An 18787-nucleotide genomic window follows, 5' to 3' on the forward strand; every position below is an offset into this window, starting at 1 on the left:
ACCTGTTCAGCAGTTTTTGCTATAGCCCTGCCTATAGACGTCTATGGAAAATACATTGGACTTTGTGTTTTAGGACCTCCCTTTTTGCCGGTCCCCACTTGACAGATCACCACAAAACCTTTCAAGTACAAACCAGTCAAAAAGCAACACTATTTTGGAAAGATTTGTGGAGATTCATCAACCAGTCCCAAAGTTATGAGCAACACAAAATAATGCTTTTCCTATGGACCAGCTGACCTCACTATAGCTACCCAGTGGCGACTGCCAATGGGTAATATACGTATATATATATATATATATATATATATATATATATATATATATATATATTCAGCTCCAAGATGTGTCCATCAGTTGAGTCGCACTCAGCCAGCAGCAGCAAGAGAACTCTCTTTCTATGGTATGGACAGATACCGCTTACAGCCATCAACAGCCTCCGTATATGTTTGCCTGACGTGTTTCGAAAGCTCCTCAGCTTTCTCTTCAGAGGCTTTCACAGGAAGGATGCGTGCATATGACGTTCCCATTTAAATACTGCACTCCCTCCAATGGGATGGTCATATGGAACTGTGCATTATGGGAAGTATAGTTCGTAATCGATCATCCCCCAAATGGATGCACGCATTATACTCTGTTATTAATAGGTCACATGGACCCTGCAAGCGGGCCCGTCCTAAATCCTCTGCTGTTGGCCCACATAATGGATTTGGTGAATACCTTGTCGAGTTGCCCCCAGCTATCGCGGGGTGGTGCAGACTCCGCGGCAGGACGGCCGCGAATACATTCAGCTCCAAGATGTGTCCATCAGTTGAGTCGCACTCGGACAGCAGCAGCAAGAGAACTCTGGTTCCATGGTATGGACGGATACCGCTTACAGCCATCAACAGCCTCCATGTAGGTTTGCCTGACGCGTTTCGAAAGCTCCTCAGCTTTCTCTTCAGAGGCAGGACGGCCGCGAATACATTCAGCTCCAAGATGTGTCCATCAGTATATATATATAATTCCCCGCCTGCACATAACACAGTTTCTGCCTTTCAGTGTTTCTGTCGCTTTCTTTGAGCTTCTTTTTCGGCCTGTTAGCTGTTTGAATACACAAACAAGAGCTCACTTTTTATTCATAGAGCATGAGTATTATTTCAGTCGTACTCTAAGGAAAACCATGTTTATCTCTGTGGTGATGAAGTGGTCCTCTCCTTGTATATACTTGGAATTTTCGGCGCATTGAGAATTTGAACAAAATAAGTAAGGCCATTTGGAAGATGTTATGTCTTCGAAGTCTTGGATTCTGAAGTAGAAAAAGCATAGATGATCCAGTATCGATTTTATAATAATACTTAGACCTTGGTCCCTAATTAATGTTATGTTCATTACCTGCTGATTCAAAGGGGGATATATATATGCACTGCGGTGCAGCAATGTAGCTTTAGGTCTAATTGGCTCATGCACTTTTACTTTTAGAATGTTGTTTACTGTGAACAATCTGAAATACAAGGATGAGTTGTGATGTTTTGTGTCAGCTTTTATGTGATTAATTGTTTTTTTAATGACAGAAATCATTACAGACCTTACAATTTCAAACAATTTCATCCAAATGCTTGCACTGCATTTAATTTTGCTAGATTTTCTAAAGTGAATTTTCACACTGTGAAATAACATGCTAACACTGCATCCCTTGACTCCCTCCAGGTGTCTTCTGCCAAAATCTCATGAATACTTTGGAAAATACAACAGGACTGAAGTTTTTGTGGAGCACGTTTCGTCCACTCCTGATGGGGAAGGTGTTATACACGCCTGACAATCCTGTAACCCGTCAAATTGTGAAAGAGGTGAATAGGTTCTTTTGTCATGAATGAGATAGTGCGCGATGTGGCAATGAGTCAGTGCATGGAGGGATCATACCTTCAATCCAATGATTATGCCTTGATTCCAATTCTGCAATAATTACACTAATCCTCTGTCATATACATAGTTGGCATTCTCTGGCACAATGAGCATTGATGTTTGATGATTCCAAATAGTTCTAAACGCTCTAAAATTGATGGAAATATAGCACATTACTTGTAGGCATGTAATTTAATGCAATGCTAAACCGCATATAGATGCAGGTTAGCACAGATCGAATAAAATAGCAACAAATGGACCTCCTGTGCAATACAACCTTTTGTGTTTCATTTTTGCTGATTTATACCTGAAAATTCCAGACGAATCCTTGGATAATAATAACCTATTGTGCATTTTAAATCGAAACCGAATTATTTAATATGCCCATAGTGCCAGATAGATGCACAGGCTCATCGCAAAATGTAGCCGCAAATCTTCATACTTTATGCGGACAGTCATTCATTTTTACATACGACACGCATTGAGATGCAATGTGACACTGGGGGCCATATTCACGAGGGAATGGCTAAGCATGGCGTTGAGCAAATATTGCTAACGTCACGCTCCACCATTCTGAACACGCAGGGATGTTCTGTATTCACAAGAATGCAGTGCGCCTGTGCATTTTCCCCAGAGCTGGTGATACATCTAGCTGCTTAGCGCCAACGCAGGCACCCTTGCACCATAGTGCAAGGGTGTCTGCATTGGTTTGAATGATTGTTTATGTGCAGGAAGGTGTGCCGCATTGTGCACACACAAAGAAAGTGCAAATCATCATTTTATAAATGATTGTTTATTTGCAGGAAGGGACACCTTCCTGCACATGAACAATCGTTCATTTTGTTTTGCTGTTTCTATGGGTGCTTCACAATGCAGCACACATAGCGACAGCAAAACGAAGGAGAAATTAAGCATTTCTCCTCTTTTCGCCATGTTAAGATCAAGTTTTCCCTGGTCTTAATTTTGGCACAGACTCCTATTTATGACACCCTTGTAAATAGGGGGTAGCATCAAAATCAATGGTTGTTGTGGCAGAATGCCCATCGCAACACCCATTGCATACCCCTTTCACACTAAGGGGCCGATTACGATGTTTGTCAGAATGGCTCCAAATGGGATTTGGAATATCAAAATCCGATTCAGAACCTATGTTCCTGACTGAATCGTACACATTTACAACCAACTGATTATGATGTACGGAAACCATTCGGGCTGTCCGATTTGGTTCCAAAAGGCATTCCGACAGCCCGAGTCTTTCAGAGCCAAATCGTACAGCTCTATGGATACGGTTTCAGAGTGAGCGATTACGATGGTCGTTTCATACAGCCTTTTTAATCAGTCTGCCTGACATGAAACGGCTGTCGGAATCTGACTTTGTGGACCCGTAGCAGGCCCCCCCTCACCATGAGGTCTCCGGTTGGGACCCTTGGGGTACCCAAGTGACCCCGATGTTAAACCATGGACAGTGTTGCAAGCACCTTGGGGTGCCCGCCAGAGGGTGCAAGGTTTTCCCCAACCACTCCATTTTTCAATGCGAGCCTGTGTTCTCGTTCGGAACAAAGGCTCCCATTAAAGTCAATGAGAGTCAACCAAACGATGTTGGGAAGCATCGTAATTGGTCGGTTAGACTCGCAGAACCGTCTTAAATGAGGCTTGTAAATAAGGCGAGGGTTTATCACCACATGAAAGTCATAGAAAGTGATGTTCCTGTGGCGATAGTGGCTTGTAAATATGCCCCTTGTTTGTGGAACAAAACTCCAGTTACTGAGGGTCATAGAAAGACTTGTCTAATGAATATTAATCAGGCAAGCCATTATTTGTGACACTCTGTATTTAGCTAGAAATATAGGAAAGGTGGCTGCAAAGAGTGTTCCCAAAATTGACCCTATTTTTAAAAACAAAACAGAATGTGTTCCCTAAAGCCTGTGCTGCTTAAAAAACAAGATTAATTATTTGGCATGGCATAGGGGCCCAACGCGATTTCAAAAGGCAAAGATGTCCAAACAGGAGGATAGCTTTGCCTTTGCGAATCTGTCACCACCTCGTTGGAGGAATCGGTAACATTTCAATCGTTTCTAAATGCCTTCCAAATTAGAGGCAACCAATTCTGATCATAGTATATATCACAATCAGTCAAGAATAAACCCACTAGGACCCCTCAAGCAATATGTTAGAATTACTTAGAAGTATTTGCAACTACACACCCTCATCCTGTTTAGCTGCTGTGAGAGTTAAAACACTGCTGCTTTGTCAGGGATTGAGGGAAACGTTAGTGTCTCAGTGTTGATTCAAATACTGCACAGATATTAGCAGAGGAAGAGCCAGACTGGAGCCTAGCTGCTGGCTGAGACAGGAACAATCATTACTGTCTGAATGAATGGTTGGAAACATAAATAATGAATGAAAAAGAGAATTAATGAGTTACATAAATAATTGTACTCTTTATACATTCACTTGGTACTTCATACTCTAATTACATTTCAGCTCCGCACACACTAATATTTATAAGCTCATTATACCTACCTTGCACCTTTTGCACACAATATGTTTGAGTCACAGTTCTATATGTAATATTAAGAAAGCCCTAATTCCTAGCACAAAATCTGCATTAAATGAAGCACGTCACATCAGAAGTTAGTTGTTATATCCATACTGTGAACTGCAAGAGTTAGTTGCGGAACACAGTGTGCGGGACCCCCTGAAAGTGCATGGACCGGGCCCTCCATGCTCTGGAACCAGTCAGGAGCTCTCAACACCCCCTCTGCACAGTGCCGCAGGGGGCCCCCTGGAGCTCGGGGGACCCTCGCACCATGGGAAATGCGGGAGCTATTGTTAAGCCACTAGCAAGAGTTTCAAAAGCTAAACCAGAGGTTACAGGCATGCATGCTGCATGTCCCTTGCACGGTTGGGTGGCACATGCATAATAGCACCCACTTTACACACTGCACTGGCATTTCGGTTCTCACCATCTGGAGGATTCTTTCGCAAGGGGGTAGAATGTCGGGTAGGAGGTGCTGAGGTGGAGTAGCAGAGTAAAATGCAGAACAAAGGAGGTCAAACTTGGGTTCCTTTTTTGTATGCCCAACTGATGCCACCAGTTTCAGGGTGGAGGTGTTGACCAGTTTTATGATCTGCTCTTTCCAAATTGGGGATGTATCTAGGAAAACGTATTCAATGTTTCCAATTCAAGATGGAAGTTTTTCATGGCACTTCAGTTTCTGTTTAAATCAATTAAAGAACTGTCTACAAGAAATTAATGTATCACAACACATTCGTTTATCTATATTACAACACATTAATCACCCATTTGCTACTATTTTTGTCCTTGATGTTTGGTCCTTTGTGGCTGAACAGTTTGCTGGATTTCTTCTTGATTCGTCTTTTGTGGCTCATCCCCCCCCTTTTGTTGTTGATGAAACTTGATGCTTTGCTGTATTCTTAATCTTGATGTGGAATTCAATGATTCAAGATTGCCACGGAGGTTTTTTTTTTACCCTTTTCCCCTCGTAATCTAAGCCCTATTAAGAAGACACTTGACACCTTTCATGTGCTATATTAAGTGCAGAGTGTCATTGTGGCAACTGGAAGGGCTTGCACTGTCCCCGTACAATACAGACGGCAGTTCAACAGTATACAGTCCATCACAATAGTTTATTCTCTCGCGTTCACTTTCCTGATGAGAAAATCAAGCATTGTCCTGAGGAGCTGCACTACATACAAATCAGAGCCTCAATATTTTAAATCCGCTCCAATTCAGTTTGTGTGAATCCAGACACTTTAAGAGGGCGGGTTATTTGAATGTTAACAGTTACCACCCAAGAAGAGAGATTCCTCGAGCCCCAGAAAGGCACTCACCAGTGGGCCCTCTGCAGGAATGACACGTGTAGCCCTTCGTGGAGGAGGTAGAGTGGCCCCAGAAGGAGGCTGGTGATGATTGTCCATTGAAAGTAAAGGGTGTGGCAATAATCTATTCCTCCCATCCTTGTGACTCACTAAGAATTAATCAATGTTTTGCAACTGCTCCAGTCGTCACAAAGCAATGAAGACTTCCTATTTATCCGTGCCACTAATATTTAGCATCAAGAAAGCTGCAAGTGGGGGCAGCTTCCAATTTCCTTTTGACAGCAACAGGGGAAAGCCAGTAGAGGTTGCACGAGCCCTGCTATCTCTTCCAATATCCCTCTCTCAAAGAGAAACGTTTTATGGAGTTGAAATCTCTGTCCATGTAAGTGATAGGGGGTGCATTAGTATGGCTTTGGAAATATCAATACACAGTTGACAAGCTAGCCTGGCTGATGAGGAGCTACACCCCGAAACCGATCACAGGATGCCTGTTTCCGGTTCAGGGAGGACTTGCATGGCACTTAGGGCTGGACTGTTCCCATGGGGAGTAGGGTCCACACTGTTTTGCATTTGGTTGGATCCGGACTGGGGTGGCATGGTGAGCAAAACAATCATGGATTAAACCTAGATCTGCGACTGGGGGGTGAATGTTTGATTTGTTCAGCATTCCATTCATCATTTGTTCTTTTTGGATTTATACAACCCACACTGTGCAAAGGATTGGAACGTTCACATATGCTATGCAGTTACAGCACTTTGATGTGACCTGGCCATTAATACACCTGGTTTATAAGTTCTGAAGGTAATTGAAAAAGGTGTTTACCTATAAATGGTGGAACATAAACGTTTAGAATGCAAGGAGATCCCCAGAAAGGTGCAGCATATAAGATGTGAAATGTAACCGTAAGCCAATCTACCCAGCGGTATTAAAAGGGCACGTGTGCACTTTTGAGTGAAATCTGAATAATGATTTTGTACCGATTATGCTTCCTTCTCCATTGGTTATATGTCATGTATCAACTTTAGGCCACTAGCACAACATGCCACATCGATAATGTGAATGTGTACTTTCATATGAATCAATCAATACTGACCTGTCAAGTCAAGCAAATATTAGGAAAGTTAATAGATGGAATATGTATTCCTAACAGTCTCTAAAATGGAGCTAAATTTAGTTTCTGTGCTATTTCTTAAGGACTGTTCTTGACGAGAGACTTATGATGTATGTCTTACATTTATTTCATAAATATACCCGGAGTTAACTCTATCGTTCAACTCAGGATCACCATGTGGAAATAGCAATACATGAGAAACACTGTGAAACCTACGTAACAAATTTAGAGTAATGTTCATAAGCAGTGCATTGGGAAAAATGTATAGTTTACTAACATTCTCAGACAAACCAATACATTTCCAACCCCCAGACTGGCTGTCCTTATATATCTTCAATTTACTTGGTACAGGTGTGGGGTATTGGTAAGTCTGTACCTGTTACTCGAACGTTTTGCACTGATTCGCAATGTGTGTTTTTATCAATAGCTGATTTACATTTTTACACGGCAAAACATTCATCTTTTCAAAGTGTAATAAATACTTTGATACCTCTCTTATACTAATCATATTCTATGCGATGTCCTTAGGCAAACAAGACTTTCCGGGAAATTGGCATGATGAAGGAGTATGGCGAAGCCTGGGATGTGCATGGACCAGTCATCTGGCAATTTCTTCAAAGCAGTCCTCAAGTAAATCGACTTAGGGTAAGAGAGAAGAGCTTCTCCAACGCAAACGTTAATCCATCATTTTAACACAAGTGCTTTTTGATTTTCCACAAAATCTGTTATATTCAAAAGAAAAGGCACTCACCAGGACATTCTGTATATAAATAAAAAAACAAGAAATATCGGTTAGTTAAAAACGAAATACGATATAAAACTTTTGTTTTCATTTGAAAGCTTTCATTTTGTTATATTCTATCTTTTCCATACAAAATATAATTTAGTAATACAAGGACAGTCATCTGTTAATTTGGCATTGGTTCTATAAACATAAACATAATTACATCTATATATTCAACTGCCAATGGCAGAGCTCAAAGGTTTAACAGATCCGTCATTTTCCTAATGACCATTAACATTAAAAGATTTCATTTATTGATTTCACTGTAGTTATTTTTGAGGGTTTAGATAGAGTTCACATTACTTTTCAGAAGTTTCGAAGGGTTTAAAGGTAAGTGTTTAGTGGGGTTTTAGAGGCAGAAAGTTGCGCTTGTAATTGAGGTATCCTATAATGATGTAGTCCAACACACATTCTTTGGTTTTAATGTGCATTTAGTTGAAGGAGATCCAATGTGTCAAAACAAAAAGGAAAAGCAGCCTACACGTGTTTCGCCCGCAGGGCCAATCGGCCAAGGGATTTTTCAAGGCTGATAAACAGTGAAAACCACGTGATTAATAGGACGTGACAAATCCAAGATTTTAGGTGCGTGATTGGATGAGTGATAAGATAATCAGGCATGCCATAGTCAACGCATTCTCATGCACCCTACATCAGTATTGTTCGGAATGCATTGAGAAACATTTTGGAAAATCTTTTTGCTTTGCGTTTCTATTCACTAAATTTCAAATTTCTTCTTTTTCTTTTCTCCTTTTTTCCTTTTCTCTCTCTTTTTCTCCATTTTATTTTCTTAACTCCCTCGTCTTGTGTAATCTTTTATCACACATGGCGTTTGACTCTTTATTTTCTTTTTTCTTGCTTCAATCCTTCATGCTTATTAAATGTTTTGGCCCTGCGGGCGAAACATGTGTCGGCTGCTTTTACTCACCGAGCAAACATGGAATCAGGCACACACGCTTCATTGCTAACCCTTGCGATTTCAATCTCTGATACCATGATGGAGTTATTAGGTAATAAGCCATGGACGTGCAACTAAATATCTTCCTGGGTTATACAGATGCAGTGTGCAGCGATGTTTTAAGGCAACGGCAAATTGGGCTCTGGCCCAGGGCCCCAGCCTTTCATGAGACCCCCTGATAGATCTTGCTCTGATCTCCACACAGTACTGCCCTGATGACCTTGAATAATTTGCAAACATACATTATTTTAAATACCATTGCTCTTTAATTCGTTTTAAATACAGGTACCATGTGGGAGTCAATTGCAGACATTTTGCGTTTATGCAATATAGATTAAAAAAATCCTTTTCGATCAAAACAAGACCTTACATGTGCTAAATGGCAGTGGATCGTAGAGATTATCTGAATTAATATTAGTGAGCTGCTGCTATATTACAATCATGAAAACACACATCACTATCCCTGAATCTTAGATGGAAACATATTTAGTATTTGGAACCAGTCTGCCTGTGTCAGTAACGTTGTAAAATAAGTTATGAGAAAGCTGAAATTGTATCACAAATGTAATGCTTTAGACCCACTGCAGGTCGCACCACTCATTTAAGTCCATAAATTTAATAATAAAATGAATGTCCATCCAATACTGTGTATAGTTCCAACATTTTCCTCTTTATTCTTCTTTCTGTTTTCACAATTCTTAGACAGCCAACGTGTTTTGTTCTTTTACACAGAACTTCTTCAGGGCTGTAAAAACATTTAAAATACATGCATAATACAAATTGTAATAATTCAATTAATACATTGTATTACATACAAATCACATTATCAATCAAGACAGAAGATGTTTCATAAAAGCATTAATCAAAAGTTATTATTGCCATTATACTAGCATTGCATGTCCAATGGTTATACATAACCATCCAAATGCTACAATTGAATGACCAAACACATTTATATTCTGTACATTGAGGCAAGTCAAATGAAATTCATACTGTAGGTGTAATAAAACACAATGGGCCTGATTCACAGAACCAACTTAAGACAAAATCCTAAACTTACTACAATTTTCGTATTCACAGAAGGCACTTACTCATTTTGGTATTCACAGAAGACACTTACTCACTTCGGAATTCACAGAAGTTAGGAGTCCTAACTTTAGGACTCCTAAATGCCTTCTGTGAATACCGAAAGTCTTAAAATTAGGATATTTCTCAGTTTAGTAGTCCTAAAGTTAGGACTCCTAACTTTACTACTACTAAACTGAGAAAAATCCTAATTGTAAGGCTTTCGGTATTCACAGAAGGCATTTAGGAGTCCTAAAGTTAGGACTCCTAACTTTACTACTACTAACTTGAGAAAAATCCTAATTTTAAGACTTTTGGTACTCACAGAAGGCATTTAGGAGTCTTAAAGTTAGGAGTCCTAACTATACTACTACTAAACTGAGAAAAATCCTAATTTTAAGGCTTTCGGTATTCACAGAAGGCATTTAGGAGTCCTAAAGTTAGGAGTCCTAACTTTACTACTACTAAATTGAGAAAAATCCTAATTTTAAGACTTTCAGTTTTCACAGAAGGCATTTAGGGGTCCTAAAGTTAGGAGTCCTAACTATACTACTACTAAACTGAGAAAAATCCTAATTTTAAGACTTTCGGTATTCACAGAAGGCATTTAGGAGTCCTAAAGTTAGGACTCCTAACTTCTGTGAATACCGAAATGAGTAAGTGCCTTCTGTGAATACCGAAATGAGTAAGTGTCTTCTGTGAATACCAAAATGGTAGTAAGTTTAGGATTTTGTCTTAAGTTAGTTCTGTGAATCGGGCCCAGAGATTTCACACCTATCAATTTTAATTGCCTTGTTGGTTCTCTGTTTTGTGTTATTCAGTTGCATATTGCATTATAAAGGGACAAAACACATTGGCTGTCTAAGAATTGTGAAAACATAAAGAAGAATAAAGAGAAAAATGTTGGAACTATACACAGTATTGGATGGACATTCATCTAATTATTAAGTTTATGGACTTAAATGAGTGGTGCGACCTGCAGTGGGTCTAATGTTTTGGGTCTAATTGATCACCCCCGGGAAACGGAGGGGGTAGTGGAGTTGCACACTATGTCAGCTTAACAGCTTGTTTGTTTCATATTAAATACAGGAGGGCTGGTAAGAGAAGTATCGAGAGAGGTGTGACCTGAACCCGTGTGGGTCCAGCAAATTGAGCCATTTCCCTTTTGGTCTGTAGCACAAATTTAAAGCTGTTCTGAACAGGTGCCCCCAAAATATGTTTGGCCTAGGGCCCCCAAAATCCTTAAATTGTCCCTGGCATTGTGAATTCAAATTTGTCAAACAAACAAGCAGCGTCGTTAGACTTCGATTATCATTTTCTCATAAGGAGCCTTTTGAGGTAGTTCGAAAGAGACCAATGTATAAGGCTTGTTTAGTGGAACTGGAAGGGAGATTCAGTGTTTGGGGGAGTCTTGAGATTGGATTGCTGATGTATTTTGGCATTTGTCATTGAACTGATTTTCTGAATTTGAGAAATTGGGTTACTGGTTGACTTAGTTGTGAGCCCTGGTTAAGCAGCAACCACAATCTTTGTCAGGGTAACGCACAAGCAAACCCCAAATGAACCTGTGCGCAATCCCATGGTAGCTTGGCACAGAGCCGTCAGGCTTAACTTAGAGACAATGTGTAAAGTATTTGTGCAACACTTCAAACAGTAATAAAGTGAAAACACCACACAAAAAGGGTCCCACACCAGATTAGAATAATGGAGTAATTTTGAATAAATCAAACAAGACCAAAACAACAAAAATCTATCAGTACAACAGGAGAAATGCAGGTTTAAAGATTTCAGTGTAGCATCAAAATTCACAGGGTGCCAAGTGACCCAGATAGGCCGGCTAAACAAAAGACCTTAAATTGTGGTTCGCGGAGTATTACATGGGTCTGCATCGAAGAGCATTGCGCAGCCAAAGCGATGTGCCAGGTCCGAGATGCAGCGAGCCTGCGATCCGCATTCCTTCTTCATCTTTGTGGTTTCTGCCTATGAGGGCTTCCGATGCGGAGTCCAGCATCGGAGAGGCGTCACGCAGTTGGGCGATCTGTCATTGTTGAGGAGCTGCGAGGCTGCAATGTGGAGTCCAGCATTGTCTTCGAGGCTGCCATCAATGAGTGATGCAAGTACCTGCGCCAAGGATGCATTACACAGCAGTGATTCCAATGAGGTGGTGGGCTGCGATGTAATGCACATCTTTGTTACAGAGGAGACCCACACAGCAGCATCAATGTGTCGGTTCTTCTTCGGGTTGCTCTGAGCAGGAGCGGAGATGCATTGTTTCCTCTGCATCCAAAGAGGCTGACAGAGCACCTGAGGCCCACCTCCTTGGGTCCAGGACTGGGGTGGTAACACTTGGCAGGGTAGACCCACAGGTGGCACAGTCCAGGTACTGCGGCCAAGGTTGTTGGTGCCTTCTGTCCCTGAGGATAAAGTCAGGAGGCCAGACAACTAGCCCTTGAAGTCACAATGGATCCCTGGGCTCAACAGATGTAGGTCCAGTCCTACTCATCCAGGTAAGAGGGCAGCAGACTGCAGGTCGGCGCATCAGGGCAGCAGTCTTTCAGAGGAGCAGACCAACAGAGTGGTAGTCCTTTCAGCACAGCACCATACCTTCTTTATTGGCAGAGAATCCACAAGTCCAAAACTGTAATGAAGAGGTGGTGTCCGAGGTCCAATATGTATACCCAGTTGTGCCTTTGAAGTGGGGAGAAGCTTCTAGAGGTTTTCCTTTGACGTCCTCAGACATCCTGCTTTTCCTCTACTGACTCAAGATTAACTACAGGGCAATGCAGCCCTTTGTGTGGAGACAGGACACAGCCTATTCAAGTGTAAGTAGGGCTGTGCCCAGGTCTGCAATCCTATACTGCCAGTGATGGACCATTCAGGCACAGCTAAGCTCTCTATTGTGTGTGGCTGTCTAGGAGGAATACACAAAGCTCAACTGCCCCCTACACCCAGTTATTTATGCTGATATATTTTATACTTCATGAAGGCATCATTTCCATCACATAAAAAAACAATTCTAGAGTAAAGTTCTCAGTGTGTGCCAAATTTTGAGTAATTCTTGTTGGAAAGTGGTCTATTACTAGTGATATGTAGGGACATACCATTAGTAATATGTCCACAAACACAATAAAACGTTCAGTCAGGGTCTCAATAAATTATTATGTTGCTCAACCCTTGATTGCTGGCAACGAGCAGGCAGGTTTAACTTAGGAGACAGGTGTGTAAAGCATTTATAAACACCAATACATTCAATAAGTAAGACAGAATACACAATAAAAGTCCAACACCAATTTATACAGATAGGTTATATTTTTATGAACAAATATACACCAGAATGACAGAAATCCAATGTAAGGAAACAGGGACATGAATTTTTAAAGGGTTAAATTAAAACTAATGCTTACAAGCAAACAGCTCTCAAAGGGTTAAAAAAGGATGCGCTGGACCAGGGCAAAGTCCAGAATTCATGCCACCCATGATGTAACACTTTTACACTTACTTCCAAAAGTGTTCCTTGATACAGGAAAGAGGCCCACAGTGGCAGCCAAGGGTACAGATGCTCTGGTTTGCCTCTTGGTGTCTGGAATTACAACTCCCACAAAGCAAGTAGTCAACTTATGGAGCTTTAACAAAAGTTGCTCTAAACTTCTCCAAGCTTCTAGAACTTCTTCCCGAACTTCCCCTTGTGGGTTCAATGTGTACAAAGCAACAACCCAAAAGCTCTGAGATGGTCCTTGAGATGTTGGGACCATATTTCCGGCAATGCACCTGACTAAATGCGTTCCCTGGATGCAATCCAACTGGGTTTTTCTTTGTGGAGATGCACATGGAGCTCTTTTAACATGTTGCTTTCAGTAAGCCCACTCCTTCCACTTTCTAAAGCAATGCAAAGTTTTTAGGGCTGCAGTTATAATGTGTGCAGCAGGTGCAGTCCTTATGAGTGCAGTCCTCTTGGGGAGCAGACCAGGGGTTCCATTAGGGAGGTGAGTTGCTAGATTTTTACAGATAAATAAAGACAGAAAAACATTTATTTTCTTGTCTGTATTTATTTTTAAATGTGAATAAATATGGAAATTGTTTGCTTTTTGAGTGATTCTACAGACACTTTCCCATTACTGCCAGGCCAATAATTGAGTGGATTGACAGGTAAAGGGGGTTAAAAAAAAGGAATTTTAGTAAAGAGACTTAAACAACAGCAGCTATGCACAAGGCTGATACTGAAATGTGCATATGTTCATATAAGTGCATTGATTTATCTTCTGCAGGTGTTGATATCACTGAAACCTGGCAAGCATTCAGGCATGACTACATATTTATTGGTTTAATAAATGTGGACATTTACCAGTTTCAGCGTTACATTTTTCACAAAACACATAATAAATATGGATAAATACAAATAAAGTTGACAAAAAATAAATATGGATAAATACAGACGGAAAGGCCCAAAAAATAAATCTCATTAAACCGGGAGCCCTATTTATAGTGTCCCTACTTATAGTTACAAGGCACCCTACCTATGGGGCACCTAGGGGAGACCTTAGGGGTGATTTCTATGTAAAGATATGGCAATGTAATTGTTGAAAAGTGGATTATTAGTAGGGGTCAATGTATATCTGCCACTGGCAAGAAGGCCACTGACACAGTATAGGGCTCAGGATAGGTCTTAGGAAATTATTCCTATGCTCAACCCTTGGTAGCTTAGTGCAAGCAGGCAGACTTAACTTCAAAGACAGGTATGTAAAGCATTTAAAAACACCATTTAAGTAAATAATTAAGACACAATACAACACCAATTTATAAAAATAGGAAATATTTGTATTTTTAAAATGACACCAAAACGACAAAATGTTGAAGGCAGGCGGCTTGGCTGGTCCGGCTGAGTCGGTACCCTTATGGAGCTTTTTGCCAAAGCTGCTCCGAAGTTCTCCAGACTTCTGGAACTTCTTCCTGAAGTTACCCTAAGGGCCCCAAAGTGTCTCAAACTCACTCCAAGGGTCTGGAAGCTCCAAGATGGTCCTTGAAAGTTGAGGACTTCAGTTCTCACAACCCACTTGGACAAAACCCTTACAAATCCAGTGGTAGTTCTCCAGGTTGAAGATTTCTGGTGGTGTTGTTCCAGGTGAGCTCTGTTAACCTGTAGCTTGCAGGGAGTCTACTTGTTAGTCCATTTTATAGCAAGGTAATCCAAAGGCTGTAGTTTCATATGATGCAGAAGGTGCAGCTTTCAGAGTGCAGGCCTTAGGAAATGCACATCAAACTTCCAGCATGGCCAGTCTTGCTTTCTTAAGTTTCAAGCAGCAGATCTGAGGGGCTCTGACATTCTCAGATACTTATTCCAATTTCTCTGGGTCATGCAGGAGGTCCCTGCTGTTCAATGGGCTTCAGGGTATCACCCAAAGGTCTGACCACTTCCTGCAGAGTGTGGCACTATTTTGTTCCAGAATGCACCCATTCTTCCAAATGCTGACTTTCCAGCAGGGAGAGAAGAGCTCGTTAAACCAACCCCTCGGGTGGCTAATCTCCATAGTCTCTCCCCCTTGCATCTGCTCATTCCTTCCTTAATCCTAGCATCGGGCTGGGGGTCAAACTAGTGGAGTTGTAAATGACACTGATGCCTTCCCCTTCCCTTGAAGTCGATTGTTTATGACTCCTCCCCCTGCTCTGGCATTCCTGTGCAACAGGACACTGGCCTCCCTGCAGAGCTGGTCAACCCCAGGGTCTCTTTATCACCTCTTCAAAGAAGCCTGGCTAATCCACTTAACTCTGACCAATCAGGACAGGCCACTGGAAAGCTGAATCTGGTCTTACAAACAAGAAAGTCTTAAAACTTCTTGTATGTACATTTTAGGAAACATTCAACAATATAAAATTATTGGATTTATTAATACCATTCTAGGAAGTCTTTGAATGGTATATTTAGCCTTTTCCTATCAAGAAATATTAGTTAATAACTTCTTGCCATGTCTACCTATGTGGCATGGGATCTGCAATGGTGAGCAATGACTTGGGCCATTTTTCCAGCAACCGGGTTTATAAAAACAGATTTTATAAGTACTCTACATATACTATACTTCTATACTCTATAGGACCCCCACCCCAGGAATACCTAGGGGAGACTTTAGGGGTTCTGAAAATGTAACACTATTGCAAATCCTCTCTCCACAGTGTTCCTACCACCAAAGTCGATTTTGGGCAGCACGTTATCACACTGTGGGGAGTGAAATGTGCTGTAGCCCTTAACCCAGGGCATATAAAACTCATTTTATAAGAGTCCTCTTTACAAATACCTGATCCCCCATCCCTGAAACACCTAGGGGAGACCCTGAGGGTACTTAATATGCCTAAACATTGTTGGTTAACCATTCGTAAGTGCCCCAAACACCAAAGGCGAGTTTGGGCACAATTTACTTTTTAAAAGCAGTCCTGCAACACAGGGCTACTTTTAAACTGACCTCAGGCTTCAGCCGTGCACACATGCAAGTGCATAATGGGCTGCTGGCCTCTAAACTGCCATGCCCCATTATATACTAGGGACTGATAGGTAGATAGTTTCTATCCCTCTGCCCTATTGTGTACTTGGGCCTTATAGTGTACCCTGGTGTATGTAGGTGTTTTCACTGTATTCTACGTGTGTCTCTTTCAGCATAGCACTGGCCCTGGGCCTGGTTAGGCAGGGTCCGTCAGAGTCAGTTACTACCAATACCAGTCAGCAAAATGTTCAGAAGTGCCCAGGGCACAGAATGACTTTCCAACATTAATACTTTAGAAGTACCTTTAATTCCAAAGTTGAATTTGCATATTATTCAAATTTAAAGGAACTTGCAAGGCAGGGATGGCTTTTAAAATGACAGCAGGCACCACAGCAGTGCACACTTAAGTGCATTAAAACTACTGGGCCTCTATACCTACATGCCCTACCATGTCAGTACCAATTGTAATTATACCTAGTTATCATATACTTTTACTCAGAACAGAGGCCCTAGGTCTGGTTAGCAGAGCCCAGGGCAAAATCCCAGCATCTTTAGTCACATTGGTGGCTCAAAGTGGAGGGAAACTGCAAAAGCCTTGGTTTCTCACAATTCTGTTCAGCTACTTTTCTGCTCTTAAGAGATTTAAAATGAGAAAGTCACATTTTAGGACACCTCCCAATTGTATGGCCCACACTTTTTGGATCTACACAAAACTTGTCACGAAGGAGCCAAGGTGGCTGAATGTCTGTTTTTGGTAAATTTTGTGCAGATATGTCAAATGTCGCTAACGTTACTAAGAGAATAATGCAATTAAACAAAAAAGGCAATAACAGCAGAGTATTTATAGTTAGGTCAAAATTTCAATGGGAAAGGCATTTTATTTGCTGGCCTCTCTCTGGGTGCCGTGTGCAGGGCCTGCCCACAAGTCAGGCCCTGCCACCAACAAACAAAGGCCCAAGGCTGCGTGCATTGGATGCTACAGGGGGGTTTGGGTGCAGGCCAGTACTTGTGGTCAACCCCCGCTGCACGCAGTCAAAGGCGCAGCAGGGGTTGGCCTCTCCTGGACGATTCAGCACCGGTCATGGCCACTGGCCAGGCTTTACAGCCAATCCCCACTTCACATGGCCACAGGCCCCTTCTTGTGCGGTTAAGCACAGGTTGCCTAAGTGGGTTGATCATAGGATCAACTAAGATTATGATAAGAAACGCAGGAGTTCACTGAAAAAAATTCAAGGTTATAGTGACCTTAAAGTTGGCTATTGAAATGAGATAAAAACTAACATTTTAGACCAAAAGACCACTGCAGTTTACCAGCTATGGAGAAGTGAATTACTATAACGTGCACCCCCATCATGCACTTCTTATGACCTCTGTAAGAAATTGGGCTACTGGTTGAGGGAGGTGAAACCCTACTCAACCAGCAACAGCAATCCTTGTCCAGGGCCGGACTGACTACCGGGCGTTTTGGAATTCTGCAGAGCAGGGGGCTGATTTCACTGCGGTGGGGGCTGATTTTGTTCATGGAGACCTGCATGTACTTCGAAATAATTAAAGTAAAACGAATTTCGTTCAGTACACGCAGGTCCACATCAACGAAATCAGTCCCCAGCTCAGCAGCATTCCAAAACGCCCGGTAGTCAGTCCGGCCCTGTCCTTGTCAGAGAGATGTCACCAGCAAAACTAAATTAATCTGTGCTCAATCCTCCGGTAGCTTGGCACAGAGCAGTCAGGCTTAACTTAGTAGCAATGTGTAGAGTATTTATGTAGCACTTCAAACAGTAATAAAGGGAAAACACAACAAAATCCTACATCAATTTAGAAAACAGAGTAAATTTGAATAAATAAATCAAGTCGAAACTGACAAAATCCAGTCATTAGAATTGGAGATATGCAAGTTTAAAGTCTTCAATGAAATAGCGTCAAAAACCACAAAGCACCAACTGTGGTTATCTGGACACGACAGAACGGGACAAAGTCACAAGTTCAGACCGACTGTGATGGAGCATGTGCCGGCTACCTGGACCCACTCAGGTCAGCTGAACACAGAACCTTTATCCTAGATGCAAAGATATATGGAGTCCTGCGTCAGAGATGTGTCGCGCAACAGAGACGACGCTGGGTCCGGGTTAGGAGATGTGTCATGCAGCAGCAGTTCCAGGGAGCTGTACAGTGAGAGGCAATGACCTTGCATGGAGTTGCGTTGAGCCGGAATGGTTCCGGTGGACTGCACTGGGCAAGGCGATGTCCTTGCGTGGAGATGCGTCAGACAAAAGTGTTTCCGAGGGTGTTGTGTCTAGCAGCAGAAGTGAAGCACTGGTTCTGCAGGCTATGCACTCCACCACTGAAGAGATGCGTCAGTTCTGCTGAATCCATGGATATGCTGGCAGAGCACCTTCAGGTCCACTTACAAGTGTTCAGGACTGGAGTGGCACCAAGCAGGAGAGTAGAACTCACAGATGGCAGAGTCCTGGTGCTCGGTTCAAGGTTGTTGGAAGCCTGTTCTGTCCCTGAGGCTTCTGAGGATTAAATGTAGTCATTTAGCCCTTGGAGTCACTCTGGAATCCTGGGATCAAGATGCAGGTCCAGTCCTTCACTCAGGCAGCAGGGAAGCAGAGAGGCAGTCCTTCTTGCAGAGCAGCACTGCAGTCCCTCTGAGTCTTAAACAGGTCCAGAGAGG

At 42.0% G+C, this 18787-nt stretch overlaps 1 protein-coding gene across 4 annotated transcripts in view; it reads left to right on the forward strand.

Annotated features, from left to right (window-relative positions):
- Window positions 1-18787, forward strand: part of LOC146861982 (phospholipid-transporting ATPase ABCA1-like) — a 3104259-nt gene that overhangs the window by 900817 nt on the left and 2184655 nt on the right. For all 4 annotated transcript variants that reach the window (XM_085641135.1, XM_085641137.1, XM_085641136.1 and 1 more), the window contains exons 10-11: window positions 1687-1826; window positions 7365-7481. In XM_085641135.1, coding sequence (XP_085497261.1) covers window positions 1687-1826; window positions 7365-7481 — 257 coding nt within the window. The remainder of the gene's footprint in view (window positions 1-1686; window positions 1827-7364; window positions 7482-18787) is intronic.

Source organism: Triturus cristatus, chromosome 2_2, assembly GCF_964204655.1.
Source record: "Triturus cristatus chromosome 2_2, aTriCri1.1, whole genome shotgun sequence".
NCBI classification, from domain to species: Eukaryota; Metazoa; Chordata; class Amphibia; order Caudata; family Salamandridae; genus Triturus; species Triturus cristatus.